Here is a 12,538-nt window from a genome sequence, read left to right as displayed (position 1 = left end):
TAAAATCCCAAATATAGATCAAATACACTGCCTAATTTCGAGTTTCTGTTTAAAATTATGGCCTTCGATGCCTCCAAAAGTATGATTTTGGAGTCACCTCTGTCCGCAGTTTTAACCAGAAAATCTCAAGGCAAAGTATATATGTACAGGGGCGGATCCAGGGAGGACTGCAACCGGCGCACGCCCCCCCCCCCTTTATTTTTTGTTGAAACAAAAGAAATAAAAAGAAAAACATAGGGGAGGGGTGCGTGCGCCCCCCCCCCCCTTTATTTTTGTAAACGCGCCCCCTCTTTACGAAATTCCTGGATCCGCCCCTGTATGTATACCATTATTGTCATTATCATTATGATTGTTATGATTATTGCAGTCATTATTACCATCAATATAGTTGTTTTATTATGGATTATCAGAATTAAAAGTAAGCAGTAGTATGCGACTAGTGGAAGTAGTCACTAATGTAGTCGTAATAAATGGAAATGTATTATGAATTAGTGATCTATTCAGTTGATCGGCATTCAGCAAAAGAGGGCGACATTCATTCCAAAACTTGCCTGCGTTTACAACCGTATGACACGAGGCAGCAACTCGACTTTTATTTTCTTGCGCATCATACTTCACTTTGGTAAACTTAAAGGACAAGTTCACCTTCATAAACATAAGGATTGAGAAAATGCAACAATATTAGTAGAACACATCAGTGAAAGTTTGAGGAAAATTGGACAATCGATGCAAAAGTTATGAATTTTTTAATTTTTTGTGTTGGAACCACTGGTTGAGGAGACTACTACAGCTTGTGAGTCATATGCGTACAACAGTATAAAGAAAATGTAAAAGAAAATTCAACATATTTTCACTTTTTTCGCATAATAAAAGAGCACTTGACTTGCTTCTTTCTAAAGGCAGGGGGAATAATATTACCCATAACATTTGTCGGTAACGAGTCAGGGGAATGTGTACTTTTTTCAAAAGATGGAATTTTGTGAAATTCTCTTTATATTTTCCTTATATCGTTGTACGCAAGTTATTCATACACTGCAGTAGTCTTCTCATCCAGCGGGTACTGCACAAAAACTTCAAAAATTCATAACTTTTGAACGGATTGTCTGATTTTCCTCAAACTTTAAATGATGTGTTCTACTAATATTGCTACATTCTCTCAATCCTTATGTTTATGAAGGTGAACTTGTCCTTTAAATACGTGACTAACGAGAGTATACTTTTTTTATAATTCACAAGGGCTGCAGATTAGAAATCATTGTTATGAGATTTCAAAATGTTATTCAATCCTTACATACTTTGAGCTTATAATGGGATTTCCACTCATTAAACTACAATTTAGCCCGTACGTCATTAGGCCTACTAGTAGATGTTTACATAATTGTTTTGTTCTTTATGTTGATAATCATGAAAACAAAGAATGAAATTCACATTACATCTAATTTCTTTTAATCTGGTCTCATTGGTATTTCTCGGTATATTTCATTCATATACTTGTGCTATCGAGAGCAAAGTAAAGTTGAAATTATTATAAAGTCAGTAGTAATTGCATGTTGTTGGTTTTTTTTTATCACTGCCGATTTCACAAGGTGTGTTCAACTGGATTGGCGCTTTTGTGATTAATTGGATCGCCCATACCGTCACTGACATTTTACTTTTCTCATTCTCTTCATGATGATAATTAATGATGATTAAACAACGCAAAATTATCATTTCACATGTTTCTTCCATTCCATCAAAAATTAAGTCAATTTCATTATTAGTCTCATCATGGTTTTGGTGATGATTCATTCAGTGCAATCAACCATTGAATAAAGAAGACTTGTCGCACTCATCGCCTGCAAAACATTGTTACTTTCCTAAAATTCCCTCATTTATTTGATCACTTCGGATTTCAAATTTGAAAGTTCTACCCCTCATTGCGTCATAATGAGCGGTGATTCGATGGATTTCGGATGTGAAGGACGCTAATGGTGTTAGGACGTCGCCATTTTTTGAAGTTGTGAAGAAGGTAAAATGAAGACACCATTCTGAGTAGAATGAAGGGTAGAAGAATCCTATACAATTTGGATATGTGCATGTCATTTGTATAATGGTTTATAGGCCTACTTACTGCACCCAACACTGTTGTACAGGACCAGGCCTGTAAAACGATCAAAGTCTTGCTTCTTTTATTTCCTTCATATTTTGTCAGGGAAGGTATGCGTAAGCTTACAAAACAACAACAACAACAACAACAACAACAACAACAACAACAACAACAACATTGAACAACAACAACAACCCCCAAAACAACAAAAACAACCGTGTCATTTTTTTACAAACTTTTCATGCTCCTGCAGGCCCTCAGCTACTCCTTTCAAAACTATTAAATTTTTCGTGTGTTTAATAAAGCAAGTAGTTGTCTTGCGTATTGAAAAAAAAAATAAACCATTGAAGAGTATAATACATGTACATAGTATGCATACACAGGCTCTAATATCATGTTGTAAATGAACTGATTTTCTCGAAATTGAATTCAGTAACAGTAGGATACCTATTATTGCCCCAATGTGTTTCTTCACAATGAACTTTTAAAGTTTCATACACTTGGAGCACATATTTCATTGACCGTAAACGCAATTGTACTTCTGAACATTTTTTTTTCTTCAATTTTTTCCTTTGTATCTGAAGACATTGATTGATATCCTCGCACCAAAGAGGTAACCTCTTTGCCTCGCACCTACTAATGCCGTTCGGAAGATGGGTAGACTGCATGCACAAGACATGGTGTACATCGAAAATCCGTCACCATGTGAGTCGAAACGTGTATGCGTGTGGTTGGTATTCATGCTTTACGTGCAAGTTTTGGACGACGTACCTTACACGGCATGCATCTGATTTCGGCACGGACGTACACACACAGGAATCGAGGCGAACCTTCCGTGCATAAAGCACGTCGTCCCCCGCCATCCAGGTAACCTAAGCGGGATCACAGGGCCTTTACCGGCGGTGTGATGAACTTGGGACTACAGAGGTACAGAGGAGGCGTATGTTCATCACAAGGTTGATTTGTACATCACAGTACGCTCGGTTACCTATCAATATTTCCCACATGTTGTCCAATTTGCACGTTTCGCATCGACTACTTTGGGTTAGCCGAGCTGAACATTTCCATTAGATCCTCTAGTGAGATATTTGTGGAGAAGATATCAGCGAATTTGTGACCGGACATGGCGTCAAGTTCACAGCATCACGATCAGTACGATGCCACTGCTGGGGACGAGAATGTAGCCGAACATGCCTTGTCTCCTTATCCAGGATCGTCTGGAAGATCGAAAAACGCTGCAGCCATGTATGCTGTGAGTGCTGCTAGGGGGCAACACCTCGGGCAATCTGCCCCACCGTCGAAACCCAAGCCGCCAATCCATGTTGACGCGGTGAAGGGATTGCTGGCAGTAGTCATTCTGTTCTTGGCCTGCTTGGCGGGGTTCTCGTCTCGCCTGTTTGCCGTCATTCGTTTCGAGAGTATCATCCACGAGTTTGACCCTTGGTACGAAATGTTAAGCAAACCTGTGAATCATGATGTATTCACATTTTATAATTCTATTGCCCAAACTGCTGTGTGCAGTAAATATCTAACCGTGCTAACCGTAGTGTAAAGATTCCATTCCAGCGTAGAATGCTGACATATGATCGCATGATGGGGCACAGATGATACGGTAATAATCCACCAGTGCAGTAGGCCCTATTCTGCCTGGACTAGAATTTTTAGACTAAAAAGTAACATCGGTAGTTTTTACAGTAACTAGACAGTGAGTGTATTGACAAAGAGTGTCCATATATTCTGAATGATCTACTGTGTAGACCTCGTGCATATGACGTCGCCGAGCTAGAAACTGAAGGGCACCCTCGGCAATCTTGTCCAAGTATTCATTGGAGAAGTCCCAAAGCAAAGCCATTAAGAAAAAACAGACATTGTATTTGTAAACTTGTGACTTGTACCCTTTTCATTAGTTTCCTTGACATCTTTGATAAGATCTTGCTACACACTCTTGAAATGGATTTCATATTTTCTTGAAAATCTGCTCCTACCTAGTGTAGTATTACTTCCAAGATCTTTAATTCTATCTCTACTCATTGCTTTCATTAAGTTGGAGTACTTTGACAATAACAGAATTCTATTTGACAGAGTTTGCATGTTTTCTCCAATAGGTGAAATGCCATTGGTGGCAGCAATATTGATATTTAATTTTGTTTGTTGATTTTTGTCTGTTATATCAATGTTGATGGCTTCTCAGTCTTTAAACTGATCCTGCAGATTTCATACGCCCAAAACTGTAATTTGCTCCACAGGACACATGCTCAGTCTATACACTTACAGTATGCTATCCCAATTGTGTCCCAATCTTCACAGTGGTAGGAAATGAATCAAGCTATTTCAACTGGACTTTTCCATCAATCTGACTCTGTGCTATGAATAGAGATGAGCATCACAGATTCATCAAAATCTTGTTCTTTTTGCTTTCTTCTTTGGTCTGACTCCGCTCCAACCATTGCATCCTCAACTCCTCCACTTACTTGTATACGTATAGAGAGATAAACATTCAGCCCCAATCCACCCTCTGATTGTTTACTAATGGAGATTTGTGTAATTTCCATTGTCTTTGCATATGAAACTCGCTGTGCCAGAGTGAATTTGCAATACATTTAACGCAATAAGTTGGCGGGTAGTCTACTATTTAGTGAACAAAACAAGCTTATGAAAAGGCAGATTCGCAGCACAGAAGTGGTTGCTCATGCAAATCATAGGAGAGATGACAAATTTCTTTCATGTTTTTGCAATATTTATTAATGTTTTGAATTCAACATTTATTCTTTCACCCCAGGGGAGAGGAAACTTTTCCTCTCAAATGCTGTCATATTCTATTCAAAATGGTAGAAACATCACAAAACATGTAGAATTATTGTTGAATTATTGTAGAATTGATTGGCACTTTCAGTAATTCATTACTCCAATGAGAACTTGCAACAAACGCAGTACATAAACCTGCTGAACAACTCTTATGTATTGTGTTGCAATTTGACAAACTTCTAGGAGAAACTGTGATGTGATACCAGGAAATCAGATTACCGGTACTGACTATAGTAATATCCATGCCAGGCAAGATCACTCCATGTACACGTTGTAGAGTATGTAGCACAGGATCTGTGGTGTACAGTTTTCAAGAACCAGCCATATTTCATACAATATTTCAAAATTTTGAAGGTATTTTGTACTAAATGTTATCTTTTGTGGAATGAACAAAGAAGTTTGTATGCAGTGAAATCATTGATTATTATGATTGTGTGGGTTTTTTTTTCATTATTACTATTCTTTCTTTTTTTTTGGGGGGGGGGAATTAGAGGGGATAAATGTTTCGTGTATGGCCACTATGAATAATGCGAAGATAGGACAAGATACACTAAATTCTAAGGGAATTTGAAGTATCACAGTGTACTCAAAGAAACATAACCGCTTCTTTTACTCACACCCATGCCAAAGTAAGGGCAGATAACCAAGGAAATTTCACTAAAAGATTTGTAAGCTCATGTTCATAATGCCATGCGTGTGAAATATTCCAAGGTGTGGCTTTTTTTTTTAAATTCAGATTTCACACTGTATTGGACTATCCCAACAACAACCAAAAATTGTAAGAAAGTAAATTTTGTACAAATGTACTCTCATCAATGCAGTACAACAAATTATGAAGTTTTGCTGCAGTAGGGGCAGATCAAGTATCATGTTTCTGGCAATGCATGTAGTATGAAATTATATCAGTGACAGTTCAAGTGGCAACAGAGAGAGAGAGAGATGGGAAGAATAAAAAAAGTATTTTGAGAAAAAATGTGTTTGTGTCTACATGTTTGTCTGATCAGTCAAGCTCAATCATGCTAACTACATGGAAGCACAAGGAAAAATATGGTACAGGGAAATGTGCAGAAGTGTATCTAACACTGATTGAGTGTCAATCTCATGTAGCCAGCTTCTTCATATGCATTTTATTATTACTCCCAGGTTCAACTACAGGTCAACGCACTACCTTGTCACCCATGGCTTTTACAACTTTTTGAACTGGTTCGACGAGCGGGCCTGGTTCCCCCTTGGGAGGATTGTCGGTGGAACTGTAAGTATCTCCTCCAGATGGGGTTCATAAAGATATTGATCTGTCCTGCCCAGAAATTACTGTCAATTTGTCTGTATCTTTGATTAGTAACTTCATACCAGAAGGCTGTTGTGGTCATTAAGGTGTGACAACACTGACCTTTTTGCAGGCAGCTGATGAGTGGTAGGACAATGTATCTTGAGTAAATAGTGGTATAGAGTGTCAGTGACTGCATGGGATTTGATGATATCCTCTTGAAGATTTGATATTATTTCGACCACTTGCTGTGGAAGTATGATCAAATTTTTGTCTTTCGCAGTTAATGAATGCATGAAGAAAGTGATACATTTGCATGTCTGTTGTCTACATGTTAATTCAAAGGCTGATGAAGTTATATTTGACAGATCAAAGAATTGAGAAGCCTGACAGAAATTGTGTTCACGCAAAAGCTATTGTACATGCTGAGGAAGGTATCTCTGCTGAATACATTGACAAGACAGAAACTGGCAACACAATGTTCTGTTCATTTTTTTTTTAAATATCTGATAATTTAGTGTATGGAAGCAGGCATTCTCTCATTCATCCTTCCTGTACCATTTTGAAGGGTAGTCACAGTGTGAGAATGTTCTGTAATATGTAAGCCAGCTACCCAAGGGCATATGCCAGATTATGGTGTATGATATGCACTATCGTGTTATTATAATTATTACTATTTTTTTTTGTTTTTTGGTCATGGTCCATATCATACAGCTTTGTCGAATGGTGTGCATAATTTTCTTTAAAAATGAGCTTGCAAAAGACTTCAACTATTTCACACATTATGGCAAAACACAATTGTATGAACATGTCCAATGACTTCCATGGTCATTCAAGAAAGTTATCTTCTAGAAAAATACACGATGTTTTGTGTTATTCGGTCTAGAGATAACAATTGTTTTGAGTGTAGAGATGGTAATAATTTGCATGCTAGTTTATGCATGCAGTTGCAGTCATGTAGGTTTACAATGCTTAACACGTTGAGAACCAGTATGACATATTTTTCATATATTTGTCGTGCAAAATTCAGGTGTATCCTGGACTTATGGTGACGTCTGGGACCATTCACAACATTCTGCACAGCCTCAACATACCAGTCCACATCAGAGACGTCTGTGTGTTTCTCGCCCCACTCTTCAGGTATGGCATACTCAAAAAGTTGTAACCCCCACACATGCATGATCTATATTATCTGAAGGTCTCACCTTCCCTATCTCAGTCTCTTCTCTGTGCTTCAATTTGACACTGAATTGGGAATTCAGGAGCTGACAGCGGTTCCACGCACCAGGCGACTAGATGATACAGGCATGTAGAATGCATCATGTTATGTTATGTGTCTCTTTTGCAACCCTAAAAATTAGATTCCTTTCATGAGCTGATTAATTGTAGAGGTACTTAATTTAAACATTTCCTGACAAAACTAAAACTGTAAACTTGTGTATGATACTGGGGGAGCAAAAAACAGTACTATAGAATTTGGGTAAATTTATTTGGATCCTCCCCCCAAATTCTGATTGTTACTCTTGGTACAAAAAGTGGAGCGTATTCTCGAGTAACATGACCTGGATTAGTTTTTCATTTCTTTTTAAGGACTTTAAGGTGTAGTACCGTAAGATTTCATGTACACTGTTTGGAGGCATTATTCTTCAATCATGTGAAATTTCTTGATGTTTGCAAATAAGGGTATATGACCTTAACACAGTCTTGAGTAAGCCAATTCCCTGCTCCAGTGGACGTGGGATATCAAGGAAGACTTGGTCTGAATGTATCAAGGCCGACATAGATGCAACTTGAGCCGCATTGACCCACTAAACAGAGTCACATGGCGGGCGGATGTTAGACATTCTAACCAACATGTATTGTTGCCTACCCCAGAACCTGGGACACCCACGGCAGAAAACTAAAATCAGGATCAAGTCTAGTCAAGTCAAGAAGGCTTTGTGTAGTCAGGATACCTGTATGCATGTTTGTCTACACTGGATGACATCTTGTTTCCATGACAACTGGAGATATCTGATTCACACTTGGTATATGTGTGTATGCTAAAGATGAGCTGATCGCATTTGTGGTAGTAAAAGTAGAAGGCAAAATGCTACAGGGATCTAAAGTCCAATGCTGAAAAAAAAAATAGTCAAATGAAAGTAAAGAAAGTAAAGGGATGAAATTTAGTCCACAGTGATTGTGGAATGAAGGCTTTTCAATATCCTGATATATGAATTGAATTTACGAAGGGTAAAGATCAAAGCTAGTTCACAGATTTTACAAGTCCATGTTTTTAGAAATATATGACAAAATGCAATCAGACATGGCCCAATTACAAAATTTGACATATGGTACAGTATTTTGCAAAGGTCAGGGTCATTTGTGTGAATTGATATGTTGTATGTTAATGGAAACAGTAATTTGGGAATCTAGTCAAGCATGGAATGTTATGTGGCGAAGACAAGGTACTGTAAACGAGGAATGTTCGCGTGCATTTTAATTTCACGAATTTCGCAAGCGCCAAGATTCGCGAAATTAAAATGCATGCGAAAGTTCTTGTCTACATTATATGCATTGAACGCTAGTGGCAATTCGCGAAAATTTCATGCCACGAATGTATCATGTTTTACAGTAATTAATTCATTATCATTAAAGCTCAATATATTTGAGGTTCAAAGTCAAAGTCAAAGTTGGTGCATATGATTAGCCTGGGGTTTAGATAATTCCAAAATGATTTTGGTTTGGAGGACAAAACCAACTTGGCTCTCCTCCCTTGCCCTCCTTCTTTTCAGTACAGTACTCTTTGCTTAATTGGGTAGTTTCAGGCAGAGTAATGTATTTCTTACCAGATTAAGCGGTGCCCGATTATGCGGAGACTACTGTATTACCATCATCTCAGTCATCTTTATTATTATCATTATTGCCCCTCTGTTCTTTACCCTGATAGTGGCCTCACGGCACTAGCTGCCTACGGATTAACAACAGAGCTGTGGGACTCCAGTGCCGGTCTCCTTGCAGCGTGCTTCATTGCTATCGGTAGGTACAGATGATTCCATATGATTGGCAAATTTTTGTGGAGCACAGAGCAACAATTTATGTATAATAAGTCTTATCAAGCTCATCACTTTTGCATTACTTGCTGGTTGAGAGGGAAATAAAAAAAAAAGATAAAATGATCGGTTGGTTGTCGAGCCTTCAGGGTGAGGGGAGACTAAGGGATTGTCTGCGGCGTCTGTCTGTCCGTCGTCTGTCCGTCCATCGTCCGTCCGTAACGCTACAAAACTTGAATAACTCTCTACTGAGGACTTCAATTTCAATCAAACTTGGAGGGAAGAGTGGTTATACAAAGTTACACACTTTACCAAACATGAAGGTCATCTCAAGGTCAAAGGTCACAGGTGGAGTCAATGAACTTTAGGGCCCAATGTTTTAACACCGTGTTTCGATTATGGCTCATAACTTTTGATCCCTATGTCTGTTTGTGACCAAACTTGGATGGTAGATGTCCCTTGGGGAGTTGAAGGTTACCACAAGGTCAAAGGTCATAAGTGGGGTCAATGAACTTATGGGAGTTAAAAAAACATTAATTTCTTCTACGCGAATGGGCGTGACACATTTTGGCACTTGCGTTGTTTGTGGTTCCAGTACAGTGTACTGCCGTTATAACCAAAGTTGGATACAACGAAGTGAAACTCAGGGCCCAAAATTATCATCTGGATACAATATACTTTATTTATTGGTTTATGATAAAATTTTGATATAATGAAGAAAAGTGCCTGTCCTGAGGACTTTGTTAGAATGGCAGTCTCTTGTAGTTTGGACATGCTGATTTCACCCCTATGTGTAGCATATATTGCTATGTAATATAGCATTCAATGTTTAAACCATCTGTGACTTGCCACATTTCCATAGCTACATTTCTACATTGCAGCTGCAGTGTTAGGAGGCTGCTATATGGAACAAAATGCCAATTTCACGGGCTATTATTATCCTTAGAAATTTTCACTATTGCTAATTGCCCCCAAAATTGAATCTATGATTCCAAGACCTTATATTACAGAAGGTTGACTGGGATTGATATCGAAATTACTGTTGTGCTTAATCTTGTACTGTAGGTAATATTTACATTTTATTGATTGTGTGCAGGATATTTGGAGTGGAATGAATTACAATTGCTGTGCAGATTTGCAAACTCAATAACAAAATAGAACGTTCTGAGTTTTGTTAGCCTTCTTAACTATTAGTGGTGCGTTGATTTCATTGTCTTTAGATATGATACACAATGAGAGGCTTATGTTTTGTTTGAAAGTTTGCATGGTAGTGTTAATGAAGAAGAGAGGTTTGCAGTAACACCACTTTCTAGGGTCTTCTTTTGCCAAACTACAGTCCTTTCAAGGATTGTTGTACACATGGTGTTACTGCAATCCTCTCTTCCTTGGTGAGAGGCTCTTTGAAAGGAAACTCATAGACTGCCGTAAAGTTATCTATAGTACTGTATATGCTGAATATTTCGCGATGTTTTTATTTTCGCAAATTTCACAGGTCAGGTGCTATCCGCGAATTTAAAGACACAGGAAAATATTGACTCCCGACATGAATGTGACATGTATTATATACATACATTTCTCCATTCAGTACTATGCTTCACGATCACGAATTTTAAGCACTCGCGAAATCGTCGGGCAGTCCCGGTATATGGTGTATACAGTATTCAGAGACAGAGACAGACAGACAGACCAAAAAGGAAATAAGAAAAAGGGATTCCCAAAATGCATCAGGATTGCTGCTGATCAAATTGGTATTTTAGCCTTGTCAATGCAGATAGGATGCCATCTATCCACAAAAGATCGTGACATTTAGGAATGAAAAGTGCAGCTGCATCTGCTGACTTTTTCTGTACTTGTCCTTCTTCTTTGTCTTTTATTGTCTTTTCCTTTTTCTCTTTTCTTGTATCCAGTTCCGGGATATATTTCACGTTCAGTGGCTGGTTCCTATGACAACGAAGGAATCGCCATCTTTGCTCTGCTCTTCACGTACTACTTGTGGGTAAGTAAGACTTTTGTTTGTAGACCATGTGGAGATCTAGAGGCAATCCTAACCTGTTGAGGATGAGTCTGGAGTATACTCAGGCAGGTGTCTGTGAAAAATGAGTGTTGTAGCAAAATCAAACCGTCCTCAACTGGCGAATAGAGTTACTATCCACAGCCAAGGTAGTAAAGCACTCATATTGATTTCCTCAACATACCGTAACACTGTTAATTATGATAATGACAAGAGTGGTAATTATATGTGTGTATGCATGTATTTATTTACAGCACGTACACTGTATGTGTTTAAGCTTATATGATTGTATTTGTGTAATGTATTTTTTTATTGTGTACCAGTAGAAGACAAATGTCTGTTTTAATGTTTGAACGGGCAATTTATAATCATATCACATATCATATCATGTCATTTTTTTTTTCATTATTGACTGATATAGGAACTGTGGTGCTATTTGAGTTAGTGCCCGAAAGTGATGGAGGATGCTGTACTTCATTTTAAGTTTCAGTTTCATTTTAAGCTGCAGTTTTATTATCGAACATATCTACTTTCTGTAGCCAGCCAGCTACACTTGGCCCTTCACCTGGCAGGTTCCAGGCTATCAAGATGAGAGGAAACAAAACCGAGAATACATGACATATTTCTGCTACTTTAATTCACAGTTGTTTGAGAGATTAGAGAGAGGCCAGAAATTTCAAATTGAAATAAGCTCGCTGTGCCGATAGTAGAGCTCCTGAGGATGGTAGTTGATTTTAGAATAGTTGACTGAGGGAATTGGTTTCAGAAATGCCAGGTTTCAATGACATTGTAGTTGTGAAACCTTCCACATCTTACAAATCTAACATTTTCCCAAAACAAAAGATCTTTCTCAAGGTCGCTCATTTTTTTTTTTTTTTTGCAGTGTGAGGAGATCAAAAAACTAATTCATAATAACCAAAATGTCATTGCTGATTGGTTAAAAAAAAGAATATGTGCATCATATGCAAAGTGTGAACTTTATCGGGAGATGATGAACTGAGAAATGCAGGCAATGTTCAGAAATCAAGATGAAGCTGGGGGGGGGGGGAGGAGAAACAGTTGACATGAACAAAAGTTTTGAGGAGTATTTGTCAGGACAATTGTGACTGAAACACTCTGAATTGTCAAACGAATAGATGCTTTGCAGACAAAATGGGGGGGTATTTCCTTATAGTATGTTTATTGAGCTGTAGTTTTGCTGCATTACATTTTGTATATGCAAATATGAAGAGCTGAGGAGAATAAAGCATGATCTATATACATGTAGTTGAAGAATGTGGAATTTAGAGTATCACAGTCCTTCTAATGGACTGTTTCTGCACATATGTCCTTTAGCT

At 38.1% G+C, this 12,538-nt stretch overlaps 1 protein-coding gene across 1 annotated transcript in view; it reads left to right on the top strand.

The window, feature by feature from the left end:
* Positions 1–2,868: 2,868 nt before the first annotated feature.
* Positions 2,869–12,538, top strand: part of LOC139730813 (dolichyl-diphosphooligosaccharide--protein glycosyltransferase subunit STT3B-like) — a 32,687-nt gene continuing 23,017 nt past the window's right edge. The window contains exons 1-5 of the mRNA XM_071641682.1: positions 2,869–3,529; positions 6,035–6,143; positions 7,189–7,298; positions 9,088–9,176; positions 11,098–11,186. Coding sequence (XP_071497783.1) covers positions 3,210–3,529; positions 6,035–6,143; positions 7,189–7,298; positions 9,088–9,176; positions 11,098–11,186 — 717 coding nt within the window. The 5' untranslated portion in view covers positions 2,869–3,209. The remainder of the gene's footprint in view (positions 3,530–6,034; positions 6,144–7,188; positions 7,299–9,087; positions 9,177–11,097; positions 11,187–12,538) is intronic.

Source organism: Diadema antillarum, unplaced genomic scaffold (assembly GCF_040938485.1).
Source record: "Diadema antillarum isolate AM-2024a unplaced genomic scaffold, OU_Dant_1.0 seq00000338_RagTag, whole genome shotgun sequence".
Lineage (NCBI taxonomy): Eukaryota > Metazoa > Echinodermata > Echinoidea > Diadematoida > Diadematidae > Diadema > Diadema antillarum.
This window is presented reverse-complemented; position numbering and strand designations above follow the sequence as displayed.